General features: G+C 32.0%; 1 protein-coding gene across 1 annotated transcript; it reads left to right on the top strand.

The window, feature by feature from the left end:
• The first annotated feature begins 15,870 nt into the window (after positions 1 to 15,870).
• LOC105784002 (putative UDP-glucuronate:xylan alpha-glucuronosyltransferase 3) lies at positions 15,871 to 19,944 on the top strand. Its single transcript, XM_012609744.2, has 4 exons — positions 15,871 to 16,125; positions 17,118 to 17,327; positions 17,637 to 18,274; positions 18,759 to 19,944. Exons 1-4 carry the CDS (start codon positions 16,070 to 16,072, stop codon positions 19,787 to 19,789), a joined length of 1,935 nt encoding a protein of 644 aa, XP_012465198.1. The 5' UTR covers positions 15,871 to 16,069; the 3' UTR covers positions 19,790 to 19,944.
• Positions 19,945 to 21,070: the final 1,126 nt, after the last annotated feature.

The following is a 21,070-nucleotide window of genomic DNA, read 5'->3' as shown; positions in this document are numbered from 1 at the left end:
TACTAATTGGCCAAGTAAAAAATTCTGAAACTTTTATGGTAATAAGATATATGAGTCTAGTTTCGGGGAAAATTAACAAATCTTAATTTGGAGCTTTTAAGCCCCGGATAAAAATGATTTAGTGACTCTGAATCAAATCGACAGCTTTGAATTTAAATATAAGTGAATAGCAAAATTATGTATAATGTTATTTGAGCATATTATATACATAAAGGATGTGGGATGGAGGGGAGAAGGACAATAAAGTATATGAATGAATTGTGTATAATTGGTTATATGCCTAATTATAATCGATAAGCGTTGAAATATGAGTGATGTTTATATTGGTGCATTACTGGTCATGGTAAGCTCATGAGAGAATATAAAGTTTCATAGCATATATGTGTGGTATATTTGACATGAAGTGATGTAATGAATGACTCGTGAATTAACTCATGTTGCCAAGTTGATGCATAATTATAGTATTCAAATATATACATATTTGTAATATTTTGCTATGTGATTCAAAAAAAAGTAATAAATAGCATAATGAAAATTCGGCCATGGTGCTAGTTTATCTTAAATGAGTGTTTTATGGCATCTTAAGTAATGGAATGTTATAAATTTTGAGGTTAATTTTCTAGTCAAATAAATGACAAATGAATTGATTGCGTATTCGTAATTTTGACATATGCTTGGTATATGAAACATAATAATATATGCTTGAATAAACTTTAAGTATTCGAATGACATGGATTTGATGGTGATAAGAATCAAATATTGAATTCATGAAGCACAAGTGATGTATTATTGTTGTGTGATAGCTTGGTTTGAGAAATTGATTAGGTAAATGGTAAGTGGAAGCATTTATGGATTTAGAAGAAAATTTGGAATGAACATGAAATTTATCTCAATTAAATGATTTCATCAATTAAACATTGTGTATACCGAATGTCTTAGTGAATTACATATTTCTAAATTAACATTCAAAGTTCGGTAAGTGAGATTAACATGAAAAGATTTATGATTGTTATTAATATTGATTCTGACATAAAGTGGATTCTTCAATATTGGATTGATTTAACGAATATATTGAGCATATGAATGGGTATGTATTGGGCCTCGTATACCCTAATTAGCGACTCGAAGATAATAATTTGAAAGTTTTTAATTTAGATGAAATTTTATAACTCAGTTTAATATGTATATAAGTGTATTTATCCTGGTAATGCCTCTTACCCTATTCCAGCGTTGAATATGGGTAAAAGGTGTTGTAATGTGACATCACCAGATTCGGCCCTAATGTTTAGGCCGGGTTTGGGGTGTTACAATTACAAAAATAATAATTTTAAAATAAATAATAATAATAATAAACCAAATTTTAAATTATCTTCACAAATAATGAAAAAATACAGTCCCAAGCAACGGTGCCAAAAACTTATATCAGGGTTACGTGCAAGTGTACACGGTTGTTACGAGTAATAAATATTAAGTAAAGTGTTATTGTCTCCATAGGGATTGATGTGTAAATTATTTGCAAAGTCAACTATAAAACAATTTGAAAGAAAGCAAGTAAAGAAAAATAATGTTGTTGAGAGATAAAAATTATAATATTAATGTAATCAGATTTCAAATACCCACAAAATAAAACAACACATATTGCAGAAAAGTGATCACAATAGAATGATTAAACACAAGATTTAATAAACATAACATGAATAGACTAGAACAAGTATTTCACTTAACAAGAGTTTATTGGCAATTATAAAAAGAATATCACGAAAGGATCGTGACAATATGAAAATTCATTAAACCCAATTTTAATTAAAGCATAGGCTTCGCTCGATGTCCTATTATGTCCTTAAGTTATTTCGCATATGTTTATGTCAAAACTAACCTAGAAATCACCCTCTTAGACATTTTATACAGTTTATGCATACAATAATCATCTTTCAATATTGACATGATATGCACCATTTAGGGCTTTTTCTATTAACTACTACCTCTTCTCAGATTAAATATTTAATTCATTAACCTACAAATGTTGGCCTTACCTTTATAAGTATTAACATGAATTAAACCTAAATGAATGAAACAATCATTTGCACAAAATATTCACAATACAAAAAACAATCAACTCAAATCATGATTCATACTTATTCTGAATAAACAAAATTAAGTCATGTTTTATTAAATTGAAAACATAAAGATGAGATGCAAACACGTCTTTCGACATAGAAAGAAACAATTAACAATAAAGAGAAAGGGGAAGAAGTGTAGTCGAGGGGGGCTTATCCACGACCATTGCACAATAAGAAGAGTAAACAGTTGGACTGCAAGGGCTTATCTGCGATTGCCCCTTTCGGTTTCCTATGGTGGCTCTGTTAGAGTATGCCCAAAGATCAATCATGAGATGGTTGTAATAGCATACTTGATTTATCATGTTTATTAATATAAGGCGTTACCATTATTATTTCAGTTTCTTTTCTGTGTATATATAAATAAACTGCTTTTATAATAATGTCCTGAGAATAATATGATTATTCTTAAAAGTTCCTTAGTCAAGTATTATTGTTGGATAGGGCAACGATAATGCATTAAGACTAACGTGTAGTTGATTGATGATAAAGAGTTGTCATTGATATGGAATGTCAGAATCATTACATGAATATGTGTGTTAGAGAACAACATATTGGACTGACCCGTTATGAGTATGTTTCTTGGATTATTATGTAATTGTCACGACATTACTCATAATGATTAATATTTATATGATCCTCAGACTTGAGATCATCATAATCCCAACATTGTGAGTTGTATATTTTGATACAGTCAAACGTACACCGTAACTGGTTGTTCTATAAAGACTGATGTTGGATATACCACAATATATGTAGAGGGATATGGTTGGTCGATATAGGATAAGTCCTTCCTACATAATGGGAGTAATATCTTAGGCCACTTGATTAAGTGAGACTAGAAATGCATGGCCATGCTCAAATAAGTTGATATTAGATGTCATACTTATTTGTATATCGTAGCCTGCTTAAGATATCAAGGAACATGGAATGGACAATGCAAGTGTGACTATTCCATGACTTGTGTCCAATCCAGAGATAAAGGACTTAAGGATTATTGCATAAAAGGTTAATCATAAAAAGGTTATGTCGAATCATGATCTATTGTGACTTAGGTAGCAATGATGCATTGCTAGATGCCACTCATTGTTCGTAGCATTAGAATCATTCTAGTGTTACTGCTACATTACAAGAACCTACAGGGTCACACCCTATAGTTGAAATGAACAGAATAAACCATAGTTGGCATTGTTTTTGGGGTCGCTTGAATTAAATTAATTATAGAATTAATTTAATTCGGTAATCAAATTTCCAACACATTATGTACAAGGTTGTTGTACGTATAGTGAGGACATGAATTTGGTTAGCATAAGAATTTAAATAAATATATGGTTTACCGAACTTATATTATAATTAATGTAATTATAATTTTTGGATTAAAATATTATTATATTTATTTAATTCTTAAAAAATAAAAACCTTAAAACAAAAGGATATATATAATCTCGTTTTTCTTTGTTTGAGTCTAGCAGCCTTCAAAAAAGAAAAATAACTCTCAAAACTGTTTTGGGGATTCCTTCCGTTCGTAGTCAACTGGGTGGATTACGTAGAGGCTGGAATCACGATAGATTGTGGTTTGGTTCGACAACAGATCAGACTACTCGTTGTTGAGGTGTTGCTGTCTACTCTGAATAAACATTAGGTAATTTTGCAACCTCTTTCACCCTGATTCGTTCCTCACACATGGATCCTTGGTTAGGATCACCGGATTTTTATTTTTCGCTGCGCCATAGGGGTGCCGGCGATCCAATAGGCTCTCCTCTTCTTGTTTATGTTAAATCACCTATATGCTCTCAAGTCATACTTTCTATTTACTCTCACTCTCAGTAAGTAGTTTGCCTTATTTTGTGGCCAGAAAATGCTTAGCAAGACATAATGAAAGCAAGAACACTCAAATGATTTTTCTTTGAAAATTGTTGTGTTTTTCTAATGAAATGAAGGCCTCATTTTATAATTGTTAAGCCCCAACATCCCTTGCTATTTTTAGCAAGTGAATCCTTGATTTTCTCCTATAAGTGTGTTGCCCCTTGATGTGTGGAAGAATAAGTGGCAGCATGCTATTTTTAGTGAGGGTGGTTTCATGATTTCCTCCTTTATGTGGTCAGCCCCTACTAGGTGAAAATATCAGTGGTTTGATTACTATTTTTAGTAATAGTTTGGACGGTTAAGGCTTGAAATAAGGGGAAAGGTTGCTAATTTTTGTTTAAAGGAGAATGGAATTAAATTTGCTATTTTTGGGAGTTGAATGGCCGAACTTTGAGTAGTGAAGGGTGTATGGTCGATTGTAGACTACTATTTTTAGTAGTGGTTGTTGCCATCCTTAATTCATGAACAAACGAGTAAATGGGATTAGAGGTTGACGGTTTTGGGCCTCCATGTAATTGGGTCTAGAATGAAGTTGCTTTGAAGCCCAACGTGACTGAATCTGGATCCTCCAAGTTATACCTGTCTAAGCCTAAAAATAACAAAAATTATACCATATTTTCCCTTAACCAAATTATTCCCAAAAATTAATAATAAAACATGCATTTAGCATAAATTTCACTAAATTAACACATTTCCATAGAAATTACAAAAAATCACAAAATTAAGTGTAAAATCACAGAAAGTATTATTTATTTATTCAAAATTTGCATTAATTATACATAAAAAAGTGCTATAAATATCTATATATTTTAAAGTTTACACTCACCTTATTGTTATGTGCTTTGCCATGATAGGCATTCCTTGCCAAGTTAAGTAGTAACTAGTTGTGTTTATATGTATGGTAAGGTCAGTTTATGTTTCAATACCAATGAACTTATTAAGCATTCGATATGCTTATACCATTGTTTCTTTTCCTTGTAGTTGTCAACTTGCGAAACGTGTCAACCTGATCGCCTCAAAGCTCATACTATCTTAGTATCAACTCGATAGACTTTTGATTGTTTTAAGTTTGGTTTTGTGGCATTTACATAGGTGTCAACATATATGTTTAGTTTGAATGGATAGTTTGGTTTGAACTTGGCTAATGTTTGAATTATATACTGCTATGTTCATAAATGCAAATATATGTGTTGCTAACTTGTGTGATACTATACATGGCATTAAAATGGCAAGTTGTGTATGAAATGATATGGTAAAATGATGGTTTCGAATGGCTAAAAGATATGGATGAGTAGGTTGAATCAGTATGAGTTAAATTGATATGCATGGTGTCAAATTGAGCCATGTTGATTTGGTTGATTTTGAAAACGGTAATATGGATGTTTTGGTTGGCTTTGTGTAGGTTTGAGTGTGCTTTTAAGCATTATTTGGGTAAAAGAGTTGGTTCGACTTGAAATTGGTATCGAAGTAGTGGTTTTGGCAAAAACAGGGGAATTAGTGAACTGTATTTGGTATTCTGATACCACACTCTGGATATTGCAAGACCCACTTGATATATTTTGAAGTTTGGATACTGTCTTTGATATCACTATGCCAAGACATGGATATCACAATACCATCCTATCACATTTAAAAACTTTTTAGTTTAGTCCTATTTTTTGCTCATGTCATCAAAAGAGCTTTTGTAAGCTCGATTGAGACTCGTCATTGATTGTGTATCCTATTTAAAGGTGTTTATAACATGAATGCATGTTTGAATGTTTAAAATTGTCTTATATTTGATGGTAGTTACTTCGACAACGGATATAGTATCCCATAACTAAGACCTGATGATATGAGTCATAAAGGCCCAACTCAAGCTTAAGAACGTGATGGGCTCAAATTACCACAAGGCCCAATAACGAGGTCAAAGGCCAGACAAATGCGTTCAAAACTAAATGGTTATTCAAGAATTTATTAGCAAGGCCTTAGATGCGTATACGAAGGAAAAAGAAAATCAAGATTCACTTTCTTGCTTTCAAGAAAATCAAGAAACCGAATCTTGGTTTAATTTTGCTGTTTTGAGCAATTTCAAGAATCAAGAAAATCAAGATTTCACATCTTGGAAATCTTGGTCCAAGAAACCGAATCTTGCAGCTAAGGCGCATTGGATCTCAGTTACGAGCATCAACGAACCAATTTTGGTAGAAAACGGATTACAAGCCCAAGTTTTTGAAGGAAAGGCCCAATAAGACGTTCCAAGCCCAATCAAGAAATTTAAATTAGACATAGTTGAAAATCAGGCCAAATTGTCAAAGTGGCCCAATTTGTAAAATTTTAAATACCTAGTTTTAATTTTTAGACTTTATGATTTAATTCCTATGTAAAAAAATTAAGCCCAAGCAGCCCACTAAAAGCCTTGGCCGAATTTTCCCTTGAAATTAGTAATTAGGTTTTTTTTTAGATTTCCTAATAGGGTTAGGAAAATAGTTAGGAGGCTTATATTAAGGCTTGGTCGGCCACCCTTAAGAAAAATACATTGAATTATACATTAAAGTCAGATTTTTTTTGAGTGAAAATTATCTTTGAGTTTCTCCAAGAATTTTCTCTTGAGTTTTCTTTAGAAGTAGTTTTAACAATCTTTTTGATTGTGGGAGCCATCTTCAGCCTTCTTCTTGCCATTGTTCCATATTGGAGGGGAGATTAGAGCCGTTTGAAGGGAGTTGTGAAATCTTTATCGATTTCAAGGCTTCTTAGGACTTTTCTTTATTTTTCTTGCTGTTTATTTCTCTTTAAATTTTTCTGCTTGTGCCGATCTATTGATTTACTTGTTTTGATGTCTTTGTTGTGTTTCCAGCCATTATACTCTTCAAGAATCTGATCGGCACCCTTCTTGGCAACAAGAAATTTTCCTTAGTCATCCTTTTTCATTGATCTTGTCGTTCTATCATCCTAACTCTGATTCAATTTGTTTTGCTAGACTTTGAATTTAATTTGCTGCTTTTGGTGTTATTCTTTTCAGATTCGGCTGTTTGGAGTCTTTCTTGAATTCAATTTCGTGTCTTGGCTTCCAAGAATAGTTATTCATAAGTGTTTTTGATTCTTGGCTGATCCTTTACTGTTTTGGGTATTTTCGTTTTAGATCTAATTGATTCTAAGCTTAATTTTCTGTTTCGTTTCAGATCCAAGTGTTTAGCTTGTTCATAGGAGTTTCCCGTGACTTGACAACTCGATCTTGGTCCACGCGCAACCCCCTATCATTTGGTATCAGATTTTGGGTATTTTGGGTGTTCTTAGTTGATTTCTAAACTGATTTCCTTTAAAAAAACAGCATATAGCAATTTTTACCCAGAAATTTTTTTGAAAAATATTCATTTGACTGGGTAAACGTTGTCTGATTGGTTTGAAATTTTATATGCGTATTTTTGGCACTGTGATAGAATATTAAAAAATATTTCCGGCAAAAAAATCAGTAGAAAAAGTCAAAAAAATAGAAAAAGACGAAATCAAATAAAAATTAAAAAAATATGCATCGGGTTGAGTTTAGTGCCGAAACTTTCCAGATCAAATATACAATATTTAAGAACATTCCAATTTAAATTTCGTTATTTTTTGGAGATCGGGAACACCTCAAACGAAGTTGTCAAGTTGCTCCGCTGTTTTTTCGGGTTTTCAGGTATCAGCAATTTTTATTGATTCTTAGCTGTAGGATTTCATTTGTTTTGCTTTTATTCTTCCTTTACACTATCTAACACTCTCTTGTTTCTTGTGTTAGTAGGATTTAAAAGTGTGCAGGATTCTTCCTTAGTGCAACACAAATCAATTGGTGTCTCGTCACTTTTTGGACTTCATACACTTTCTAATTGATTGATATAGACTCTACTAAAGAACTCACAAGACTGAATTCTACCTTTTTGAGAATTTGATTTTCCTTTTTGAGTGATTAACGGTGAGGTTTGTAAATTTTGTTTTTTTCGAGTGTTGAGTGTTTGTTTTGCAGGTATTCCAAAAGAAAAAAATAAGATGCATAGAATTGGTCAAGTTGATGATGACCATAATGATGTCCATGATAAATTTAAAGAGATCCAACAAGAGTTAGACGAACGGGCTGCTGGACTCAAACAAAAAAATGCCATACTTCGAACATTGAGTGCTACTATCAATGAGATGCGATTAGACCGAGTGGAGAAAAGAGCCTAACCAGGACAACTTAATTCAAGTGAAAGGGCAAAAATGAGAGTGCCAAGAAGACGAACATCCAACGAATATTCGAGAAGAGATTCATATCATGATTCCTATTCAACGAGAAATTCAAGACGATGCAAAGCAAGTTTCGCGTGTGAAGTTTTCCAAGGTGACGAACAAGAAATCACAAGTAATCCTTCTTATGCCCCAAGGAACTCGTCCACTGAAAATCAATTTCGAAAACGTGATAATTGTTCGTATGCAAGTCATTCCGTACATACCCAACGAGAGTCTTTTCGTTCTAATTCATTTGTAACATCTCTATCTTGTAATGAAAGGAAGACAGAAAAAGAAATCGAAAAAGAAAAAGAGAATGAAAAAGAGCAAAAAGAGATTGAGAGTGAAAAGGAATGTGAAACAGACAAGAAAATTGAAAAAGAAATTGAAGAAAGAAGAGAAAATGAGTTAAAAAAAGAAACAAAAGAAAAAGACGAGGAACGGGTAGTGAGGAATGTTTCCACTAACCAAGATATGAATTTTTGTTGTGTTGGTACTTTTCAGGTTCCCGAAAGACCGAAAGATAACTTTCAACTTCAATACCTTTCCGATGAAAGACGCTTTCATACGATCAACATAGGCAAGGTTGAAGATGAAATCACACTACATGAGCCGAAATGTAAGCGAGGTAAGGAAATTTTAGCAACCGAGTCCCGTGCAGATTTGAAAATTATTGATAAAACTTGTGGTGACTTAGTTCTTAAAAGATCCCCTCATTTTGATCCGATTAATTGTTATTCTTCGATTGTGGTTGATAAAGTCATTACTAAAGGAAGCGTGAGTTGTTATTCTTTTGATTTGTCTTGTGTAAAATCTGCGAATTTGTGCAAACCTGTTTTGGAGAATAAAAATTTTTTTGAATGTATGTTGGTATGTATGCGAAAATCCTCATGGTTTAACTTGATTGGTTTAATGAAATCTTTGTTACACTTCGGCATGACTAATCAAAATCAAGTTTTTAAACCCGGAATCTGTTTTGGTATATTTTGTTGAAAAATCAAGCATCATCTATTGTGTGCAAATATTTTCTATTGTTTTGATACTTGGTTTTTGAAAAAGGTAACGAAATTTGCCAAATTTGTTTTCAATTTATATTCGTTCCTTAAACAGTTTCTATGGTTGTACATGAAGTTTGAGTTCCATTTGACAAAGGTTAACTCAACAACGGAGCTTCGACTACACTATACCCCCGATGAGCGAAGGTTTGTATTAAATGGAAAAGGTAAAATAGACCCTTATTCTTCTGCTTATAAAGGTAAGATGCTTGAAACTTTTGAAACACTTTTGTAGTCCTCGGATAGTGACAAAGATCATGTTGATGATTTAATTTTTGTAAAACACTTAGATCGGAACGTGATTGACTGTCCTATTTTATTTATTGATGATCTATCTGTTTTGATGGTTGATAAAAAGATTATTGTTTTTGATAATTTTTATGATGCATGTGTGAGTGAATCTATAGTCCGTTGATTAATGAATGGTATGATTGTGCAACTCTGTGAACTGTGTGAACCTTTTCAAATACCTACTTGTGACGATTACGTTTACCATTTGATTTATTACTCGCGATTTATTCATGGTTTGTGGAAACAATTTGAGATGATTAAATGCCTTAAAACATGTCCATCTTTGTTTCGAATATTTGACGAGGCATTAGCAAGTAAATTAGCTTGTTTGCATGGTAATTTGAATCTGTCCATTCGCATGCGTTATACTTGTTTTGCTATGCTTATGATTGGACATCAAGTTTGTTTGCGTTGCTATTTACTAACTCATGGCTATTCTTTTCAGTGGACTCAATTGCCATTAGTCCCGTTCGATCAAGGAAAGTCGAGTAAGAGGAGCTATGTTCGAGTGAACCAACACATCGACTTGAGAACAAGTCACTTCGAAGAAGGGGGGATGATACGACCAGGCCCCGAAAACGCCCTTGGTTCAGTTCATCAAGCTCCATTCGAAAACTTTCGCAAGCTGAATTAACTTGTTCCAGCTCCATGGAGTTCAATTCGAGCTAATTCTAGCTCGTTGAGCTTAATTCACTTTTATTTAATTTCATGCATTTTTAATTTGCTGGAATAAATTAAATGAGTTAGTTTATTAAATTTAGTTCAGCTCAAATAAGTGTTAGAATTAATTTTAGTTCAGCTTAAATAAGTGTTAGTAATTAATTTGTTTAAATCTGGACAAATTTAATTATTTGTGTTTAATGTGTTTCATGCATGCTTTTAATATGTTTAGTTATTACATAGCATAAATAAGCATGTTTCATTACATCTAATTAATGTGTCTTGTTTTTATTTAATATGTCTAAATTCAAATTAATTTTACTTTGTCTTCTTCTTTGAATTCATTGTGTCTTGAGCTCATTCAATTTGCTGAAAGACCAAGTTGGATCCAAGAGGCGATGGGCCTTTCCAAGTACTCGAGCGGATCAATGATAATGCAAACAAAATTGATCTACCCGGTGAGTACAATGTAAGTTATACTTTCAATGTGGCTGACTTATCTCCATTTGATTTTTCAGATTCGAGGACGAATCTTTTTGAGGAAGAGGGGATGATACGAGTCACAAAGGCCCAACTCAAGCTCAAGAACGTGATGGGCTCAAATTACCACAAGGCCCAATAACGAGGTCAAAGGCCAGACAAATGCATTCAAAACTAAATGGAACCATTCAAGAATTTATTAGCAAGGCCTTAGATGCGTATACGAAGGAAAAAGAAAATCAAAATTCACTTTTTTATTTTCAAGAAAATCAAGAAACCGAATCTTTGTCCAATTTTGTTGTTTTGAGTGATTTCAAGAATCAAGAAAATCAAGATTTCACATATTGGAAATCTTGGTCCAAGAAACCGAATATTGCAGCTAAGGCGCATTGGATCTCAGTAACGAGCATCAACGAACCAATTTTGGTAGAAGACGGATTACAAGCCCAAGTTCTTAAAGGCAAGGCCCAATAAGACGTTCAAGGCCCAATCAAGAAATTAAATTAGACTTAGTTGAAAATCAGGCCAAATTGTCAAAGTGGCCCAATTTGTAAAATTTTAAATACCTAGTTTTAATTTTTAGACTTTCTGATTTAATTCCTATGTAAAACAATTCAGCCCAAGCAGCCCATTAAAAGCCTTGGTCGAATTTCCCCTTGAAATTAGTAATTAGGTTTTTTTTTAGATTTCCTAATAGGGTTAGGAAAATAGTTAGGAGGCTTATATTAAGGCTTGGCCGGCCACCCTTAAGAAAAATACATTGAATTATACATTAAAGTCAGATTTTTTTTTGAGTGAAAATTATCTTTGAGTTTCTCCAAGAATTTTCTCTTGAGTTTTCTTTAGAAGTAGTTTTAACAATCTTTTTGATTGTGGGAGTCATCTTCAGCCTTCTTCTTGCCATTGTTCCGCATTGGAGGGGAGATTAGAGCCGTTTGGAGGGAGTTGTGAAATCTTTATCGATTTCAAGGCTTCTTAGGACTTTTCTTTATTTTTCTTGCTGTTTATTTCTCTTTAAATTTTTCTGCTTGTGCTGATCTATTGATTAACTTGTTTTGATCTCTTTGTTGCGTTTCCAGCCATTATACTCTTCAAGAATCTGATCGGCACCCTTCTTGGCAGCAAGAAACGTTCCTTAGTCATCCTTTTTAATTGATCTTGCCGTCCTATCATCCTAACTCTGATTCAATTCTTTTTGCTGGACTTTGAATTTAATTTGCTATTTTTGGTGTTATTCTTTTCAGATTCAGCTGTTTGGAGTCTCTCTTGAATTCAATTTCGTGTTCTTGGCTTCCAAGAATAGTTATTCATAAGTGTTTTTGATTCTTGGCTGATGCTTTATTGTTTTGGGTATTTTCGTTTCAGATCTAATTGATTCTAAGCTTAATTTCCTGTTTCATTTCAGATCCAAGCGTTTAGCTTGTTCATAGGAGTTTCCCGTGACTTGACAACTCGATCTTGGTCCGCACGCAACCCTCTATCACCTGATGATCGAATTAGGCAAAAGGTGTTACGCCCTATCACTCTAATACTTTTAATATCACAAGTAATTTTATTCAAGAACTTGAATTTGCAAACTAATGTTTGAGGGTGTTGTTAGAATGTTTGATGCGTTTGGTTTTTTATATTATTATTTTTAAATAGTTTATTTCCTCTTTGGTCTTTTCATTATTCTTTGACGAGAATGAATTTCCTTTTAATTTGTGTCATGCTTTTTAGGGGCTATGTTTGGTATGGTGAAAACTTTCTTTTGACTTTCCAATATTTCTCTTACCAAGTATCTTTCGAAAACAATTTTTTAAATCTTCTTTTCTTGTAATATTCTATCTTTTAATTATTATGTACAACATTCAAATAAAAATTATTTGGATATTTTATTCGATCTCTCTGTGTTTGTTGTAAAATTGTTTTGCCCTCTGTTTACTAGTCTCAATCAACTTAATAATCTTTTAAACTTGTATTAACATTTTGCATTAAACAAACAAAAATTGCTTCTCCCTAAAGCCATAAGTTTCATAAACAAAATGATTTAATTGTAATTGACTTGGTAGAATGCTTTAGTGCATAATTCTAGCTAAGTAATTATCAAACGTGCTTCACCACATGCAATCACATTAGAGTACCAAACTCTAACAATAATGAGAGAGACCAATACTCTCCAACTATCAACATAAAATAATAATTATATTATAAAAATTAAAAAGATCTCAAAACCTAGAGCTGACCTTGCCATTATTAGATAATTGAGATTTGTTAACTCGTTATTTATTACAAATCACAGGTGTTATTTATTGTAAGTAGTAACCCCTCAACCAACCAATCTTCTCTTTATTTTTTGTTGTCACAAATATAATTATTAGTTATAATTACATATGTTGGAACTTAAATTAATATAAATCTTAAACGAAAATATATTTAGCCAATCATATATTTGTATTATGTTTTAAATGTTTTTTGAACTGTAATTTTGTTTTAAATAATATATAATCATATAAATTTTATCTATAATTAATTTATGATAAATATTTTAATATATTCATATATCTGTATTTTGTATTCATATATTATCTTTTACTTCAAATTACCAAACTTAAATGAAAAGATACTTATTCTGTCCTTTAGAATCATGTGTGTTTTAAAGATATAATATCATGTGTTTTAGTAAACTAGATTACCTTTCCCACATTGTGGGTGACCGTTTTTTAATCTTATTTTATGCGAGAGAAAATAATTTTTTAAAACAAACAATTTTAAAAAAATTTAAATAATATTTTTTAAATAATATGTTGAAGGTAAATATTTTTATTTGAACAAGTTCCAGCAAGACTCAAATTCATACCCTCTTGTATTAACAATAATATTTATATCAATCAATTAAAATTTAATCGGTAAAGTAAAATAAATTTTTAAGTACTGATTATTTTATTTTAATTTTAAATTAAACATAAAAGTGCTAAATGTCCATTGTTGTCACTTAACACTTATTATAGTAGTTTTGATTTTTTTAAATATATGTGACACTAAACACTGTCATTTTTTTTATATAAACTAAAAGTTTTATCATATCTTTATGTGTGTGGAAATCACGTATTTAGAATTTAAATTTATGTTTAAAAATAATATATAATAAATAATGAAAAGCATGGTTTAAAACTAATTAATAATAACACAAGAAATATGTACTATATTAATATATGCAATTGATTGATGTAGTAAAGTGCATGCATAATAAAATTAAAATGTAAAAAAGAAATTAAAATAAGGATTTGATTGAGTGGTAAATTAAATATTTTACCAATGTTATTAGCATGGGTTCAAATTTTATTAAACGCAAATTTTTATTGAGTTTTTAAAATAAAAGACTAAAATACACTTGAATAACACAACTTCATTTAATTATACTTGAATAATTTATTTTATAATTTTCCTAATCGAGTTGATGTCTAGTTGACTCGTGATACCAACTCAATCAATTGCTTAAATAATAGTATAGATATACAATTTATGAAGGTAATGAAGTGTGCATAATAAAATTGAAATATAAAAGTAAATTAAAATAATGTTTTGATTGAATGGTAAATTTAATGGTTTACCAATACAATTTGAACCCATGAAATATATACATATTAATATACACTTTAATTTAAGATTTAATATCTAATTGGTGTGAGTTCAAATCCCACTATATGTATATTTTATTTTTATTTGTTTTGTTAAAATAAAAAGACTAAAGTAACCTCAAATAATATAATTTATTTTAATTACGTAAGAACATTTATGTAATTTCACTAACTGAGTTGGCGTCCAAGTGACTTGCGACATAAACTTTGTTGGAGGCTTAAATAATAGTATAGATATAAATATACAACTAATGGAGATAATAAATTGTGCATATTAAAATAAAAATGTATAGAACACATCAAAATGAAGTTTTGATGGAGCAGTAATTTTAAGGATTGGCCAATTCAATTCGTGTGGGTTTAAATCCCACCATATATATATATATATATATATATTAATTTTTGGAAGAAAATACTATTAATAGGAACCATGAACAAAAATAATACAAAGACTTGGTATATAGTACAAATGATAAATAAATCACAACAAACTATTGTACAAATGTCATGTTTGCATAATGATCTTAAATAAAAGGACAAGTTGATAGCATCTGCAGCACTTGAATAATTTAGAAACAAGCCAGAGATGTATCAACTTAATCAAATCGCCGAAATTTGTATCGTAGCCTTACCATAATCAAATCAACCTGGCGATGAACACCGATCAACCAAGAAAAAAACAACCAAAAGCTCCAAAAGATCCACCGCATTAGTAATCCACATAAGGTCAAGTCTCAGATGGCCTACTCTCCTCATTATCTTGAATTTATTAACATCACTGTAATCTATTATGATAAAGCTACATTTACCTGCAAAGAAAATAGACCGGACAAAATAAAACTATGGAATTATGGAAAAAACCAAGATAATATGAGCTGAAATTAAAACAATAAAGCTATGAAGAAAAAAATGTTGAAACCACGACCAACAACCCTAAAGGTCGACAAAGCAAAAATTTAGTTTAAAAAAATTGAATAGCTAAGGTTTTTTTATGAAAAGAAAAGAGAGATTGAAAATAGAATTAAACTTTGTAAATCAATAACATACCATACCTATATTATTACTTTCATTAGTTTTTATTTACATATAGTCTAAAAATAATATAATTTATTTTAGTTATGAAAAGATGTTTTCATAATTTTTCTAACCGCATTGATGTTTGGTTGACTTTTATGCTAATTTAATCAAAGATTTAAATAATAATATAGATTAGATTATAACACGCTTATATTGTAAGTAAAAGAATTATGTAATAAATATATTTATAAATAAAATTCATATATTTTTCTAAATCTTATATAAAATAAATAAAAGATTATAAAACACTCACAATATATTTGTTATTTTGTACAGTTTATTAAAATAGAGATAGATAAAAGGTAATTATTCTTTATTATTCTCCTAATAGAGTTTAGAAGAAAATATTATATTAAATGATGGATAAATTCAGAAAAGAAGTAGACTACTAACTAATCAGTACATTTTTTTCTTGTCGTTATTGATGAAAAGGGGCAAATAAAAATAATCCAAAAAATTGTTTGTTCTTTCAACTTCCTCTCTTCTAAGGATAAAATAACTGCCACTCCCTCTCTCATTTTCCACTCCCTCGAATCAAACACCAAAGCCAGCCAGCCAGCCAGCCATCTCTTTCTCAGGACTTTCAGATAAATTTTTTTTGAGTAAATGCTTTTAAAATCTCAAATTTATAAGCAAATGATATTTTCAGTTTCTGCTCTTCTCTGGAAAATTCTCTGAAACAATGAGAGGCTCTTCCATCAGTCCCAAAGAGCCCCGTCACCGCGTTTCTACTTTCTTGTCGGTTCCTATCTCCTCCTTTCTCTCTTCTTCTTCCAAATTTCTTGTTGCTGCTTTCATTCATAATACAAACCTTTTAATTTTAGTTGCTTCATCCAGCTTTTTAAGCACTGTTGTTTGTTTGACTTGAAAAACATGCACTCAGATCTGTTTGAATTTGGATGCGATTTTTTCCTTTTTTTTTTCTTCTATTGTTTGATTTACGCAATAGTTATTGTAGTTATAGATTGCATTAGTTACCTTGTAGCATATATCTGAAGAAATTTCCTAGTATGGTAGTTGTTTTATTTATGCGCTTTACTTTTGCTTTATAGCTGTCGAAAAAATATCAGATACGAAGTATTGAGCTAGGCCTAGGCAGCACTCTCTAACTTTAACTAAATCTTTCAGCTGTTTGCATTAATTCTGCTTGTTTTAGATCTTATATTTTTTTCTTTTTCCTTTTTGCTGGTATTACTATTATTTCTGTGAATTATATTTTATTGTTAATAAATCTTAGAACGGGAATAAAAATTCTCCGCGAATATAACTGATATTTGCTAAATAAATGTAATAATGATATTTCGACTTCTTTCTCTGATGAAAGCGTTGGATTCTTCAACACGTTTTAATTGATATTTGAATATGTGAAGTGTGCTAAGATTTGGATTAATTGAAGATTTGCATCCTGTTTTATAGAAATTTATGGGTTATGGAATGATCCATGGAGTGAAAGTTAGAAACGAGATCTTAAAAATGGAATATTTAGTGAAATTGTGAAAGCTAGAGGCAGCAGCATGATTAGTGTGCTTGTATCGAGCAAATACTAGTTCTTTTAATTTATCTCAATATTTGCATTAGATTTGCGATGGATTACATAATTCTGCTGTGAACTAAACGATAGTAGTCGAACTGCTTTCAGCGTGAACGACCGTGGGCTTTTTCTAATTTTGTCTTTTTCTTATTTGCTTTATGCGCATGAACTGATGCAACTCATAATTGCTTTCTTACAGTGAAGACACAAGCAGAAGGGGGTTTCAAAGAAACAAGGTTTTTAAAGATGTTGAGAAGGACCTCAACGTTCCCATCCGATACAGGAACTGGAATTGCAAGATATCTACCTTGAAAGCTGTGCTGGTTATAATTCTATTGGGAACTCTCTTCACACTCCTGTGCTCCCCTGCAGTTTATGTTTCAGATCGTCCATCCAATTCTGCATCCCGGTATATTCCACTTCTGCTCTATCTTTATGTTAATTGTTATATCATGCACACTTGTACTTTATTATTTTATGCTTGAAAATAAATCATGTGTGTTTGAGCATTTGTATATATAAAGCATGCTTGTGGGCATATGCTTGTGTCTGCATCCCGCTAGCATTGGGTGGAAAGTTCAATATATCTACTTTTAAGTTGACCACCTTGAATTCCTAGTACGAAAGGTCAGGAGCAGTGAGTTTTCTTGCATATATGTTTAAGATTACTCTTGTTACTCTTCTAAATTTCTGTTATCTGAAGTAGAATTCTGTGCAGGTCTGGTTTTGTAGACAGATGGATAAGTGACAGTGCTGCCTATGATCCACGCTACATATCACTGATGGATGTAAATTGGGACCAAATCTCGACTATTATTGAGAAACTGACTGACAGGGATGAATATCAGGGAATTGGCCTGCTGAACTTCAATAATAGTGAAACTGATCAATGGAAGCAGCTGTTACCAGATGCCGAGCACGTTGTTCTGCAATTGGACCATGCGGCAGAAAATATAACTTGGGAGTCCCTGTACCCTGAATGGATAGATGAAGAAGAAGAATTTGAGGTTCCTAATTGTCCGTCTCTACCTAGTCTTCAGGTTCCAGGAAAACCACGGATTGATCTTATAGCTGTCAAGCTTCCTTGTAACAAGCAAGGAAAGTGGTCAAGGGATGTTGCACGCCTACACTTTCAACTAGCAGCTGCAAGGCTTGCCGCATCTTCTAAGGGGATTCGCCCAGTGCATGTGCTTTTTATGACTGACTGTTTTCCCATCCCAAATCTTTTTACTTGCAAGGACCTTGTTGCACGTCAGGGGAATGCTTGGCTTTATACACCCAACCTGCATAGGTTAAGGGAAAAGATTCAACTGCCTGTTGGGTCATGTGAGCTTTCGGCTCCTCTCCAGGCGAAAGGTTTGTGTCAAAGTATCTTTAATACATTTGTTGCAAAAATTTCTCTCCTCTCAGTAAAACTGAAGCTGACTGTTTGAAATTTCTTTACTCATTTAGAATCCTTAGAAGCCTATTGAGGAAACTTGAATGCATAGCTATAACAATGCGTCAATAATTTTGCTTTAGCCTGTGACAGTGACTGAGTTTGACAAATGATTCTGTGACATCCTAAATACTGACCTAAATGATCTTGATTGACCTCTACGATAATTTTTCTAAGCTAGGTTGTAATGTAGGGGTACTAATTTTTGCCGTATTTTTTCCCATTTAACCTTTCAACTTTTTACTCTATTTCTTTTTTGTTGCTAATCTGGAAAATTTTCATCTTGGGATGATGAGTTGAAGTCCAGCACCTATTAATGGGTTCTTGGAGGCTTAAAGTAACTGTATTTTGTAGTTTTCGCATGTCCAAAAGTCTTTAAACTAACTGAATCAGTTTGAACAGAGTATTTTCATTCAGAGAGGGCAGGCCGTGAAGCCTATGCAACAATCCTACACTCTGCTCATGTTTATGTTTGCGGAGCAATTACTGCTGCCCAGAGTATCCGCATGTCAGGTTCAACTAGGGACCTTGTGATACTCGTTGATGACTCAATCGGTGATTATCATAGAGGTGGATTGGAGGCTGCTGGGTGGAAAATTTACACAATCCAAAGAATCAGGAATCCGAAAGCTGAACCGGAAGCATATAATGAATGGAATTATAGCAAGTTTCGTCTTTGGCAGTTGACTGATTACGACAAGATCATTTTCATTGATGCTGACCTTCTTATACTTAGGAATATTGATTTCTTATTTGAGATGCCTGAAATTTCAGCTATAGGGAATAATGCTACGCTCTTCAACTCTGGTGTGATGGTCATTGAGCCATCGAATTGTACATTCCAGATTCTAATGGATCACATCAATGAAATTAAATCCTACAATGGTGGAGATCAGGGGTATCTTAATGAAATCTTCACCTGGTGGCATCGGATTCCGAAACACATGAACTTCTTGAAGCACTTCTGGGAAGGTGATGAGGAGGAGAAGAAACAGATGAAGACTCAACTCTTCGGAGCCGATCCTCCAATCCTTTATGTCATCCATTATCTGGGAAATAAACCATGGCTATGCTTCCGGGACTATGATTGCAACTGGAATGTGGACATTTTGCAGGAGTTTGCCAGTGATGTTGCTCACAAAACATGGTGGAAGGTGCACGACGCCATGCCAGGAAATTTACAGAAGTACTGTTTACTTCGGTCCAAGCAGAAGGCGCAATTAGAGTGGGACCGGAGGCAAGCCGAGAAAGGGAACTACACAGATGGTCATTGGAAAATTAAGATAAAAGATAAGCGTTTAAAGAAATGCTTTGAAGAATTCTGTTTCTGGGAAAGTATGTTATGGCATTGGGGTGAAAAGAACTGGACAGATAATGCAACTTCTACCCTATCACTCCCTGCTACCTACAAGGCATCTCTCTCTTTATTATGATTTTTTTTCCAAACATATTTTCTGTGCAGATCACGTAGTCAACAGTTCAATGAAAAATATACACTTTCGAGTTCCATTATGGTTACTTGAAGATATAAATTTTGAATTTCTTTCGATATTCAACAATTTTATCAAAATGCATAGCTATTTTCTGAGCTTTGTATGCATTTTTAGTTTAGAGGGTAGAGCTGTGCATGAAACAGGTTGGAGCTTGTATGTTTTTTTTAAAATGAATATAGCAAGATAAATCATAAAGTACTAAAATAGGCGTGTTTATAATTATTTGTTGGAATATTTTTTATGTGTTCTTCAATATTCATGAATGTCGAGTTTAGTTATATATTGTTTTAAGTTTTTAAACCCAATAAAATTAGGATAATGATTATAACATGATTAATGGAACTTATCACTTCCTTTAGAAAAACTGAATATATATTATGATTTAGGTTTTATAAAATTTTACGACCATCCAACCTAGACTTATAAATACTCATTTCAGTTGTTAGTTTTCATAGAAAATCCAAAATATTCCTACTATATGTTATATACTATAAGATTTTTGAATATGAATTGCCAATGGTTGGCCTCTTATTAAGATTGGAATTGCCAATTAGTATTGCAATAATATAGAAATAGATCCGCCTAAGAATAAAATCTTTCTCCGTTTAAGAGATGCTGATTTTTAGCACAAAAATCAAATTGAAAGTTTTACATTTATGTCAATATTTATTTTTGTTCTGATTAAACGATGGAGACTCAAGATCTATAGTTTTATCTCCCATGTAGCGAAGTTATAATAATGTTTAAAGATTTAGCATTACTGATAGGCCTTTAGTAGATAGGCGTCTAGTAATGGGAGAATCAAATTGAATTAGGGCGAACTCCTTATTGTAGCATTAAAAATAGATATTGACTACAAGTTTGATTCCGATGACCTGTAGATTAAGTTAACATAGTTGAATATCACCTTCAAACATCTCCCAAAGAATCTAATTGGTAGAGATATCGTAACGACCCAAAAATTTTTAATATAAAAATTTTTGTAAAGATTTGAAAATCAAAAATCCAAATTGTCATAAAGTCAAACTAAGAGATTTTCCTATTAGGTTATTTTTATAACTATGTATAATTGAATTTCCATTATTAAATGTCATTAAATTAGTTAGTAAAAGGAATTATAAATTAAGGTATGAACTATTTTGTAAGAAGGTGAAAATTAGAAGGTAACTGTCAAGTGTAGAACTTATCTATGATATATATAAAAGTATGAGTTTGGAGAAA

Source organism: Gossypium raimondii, chromosome 2 (genome assembly GCF_025698545.1).
Source record: "Gossypium raimondii isolate GPD5lz chromosome 2, ASM2569854v1, whole genome shotgun sequence".
Taxonomy (NCBI): domain Eukaryota; kingdom Viridiplantae; phylum Streptophyta; class Magnoliopsida; order Malvales; family Malvaceae; genus Gossypium; species Gossypium raimondii.
This window is presented reverse-complemented; position numbering and strand designations above follow the sequence as displayed.

Bases quoted from the DNA above. Each gene is read 5' to 3' on its own strand.
- LOC105784002 (XM_012609744.2), top strand. From the start codon at position 16,070: ATGAGAGGCTCTTCCATCAGTCCCAAAGAGCCCCGTCACCGCGTTTCT. The intron at 16,126-17,117 runs GTCGGTTCCTAT...GCTTTCTTACAG, and splicing joins CACCGCGTTTCTACTTTCTT to TGAAGACACAAGCAGAAGGG. The intron at 17,328-17,636 runs GTATATTCCACT...AATTCTGTGCAG, and splicing joins CCATCCAATTCTGCATCCCG to GTCTGGTTTTGTAGACAGAT.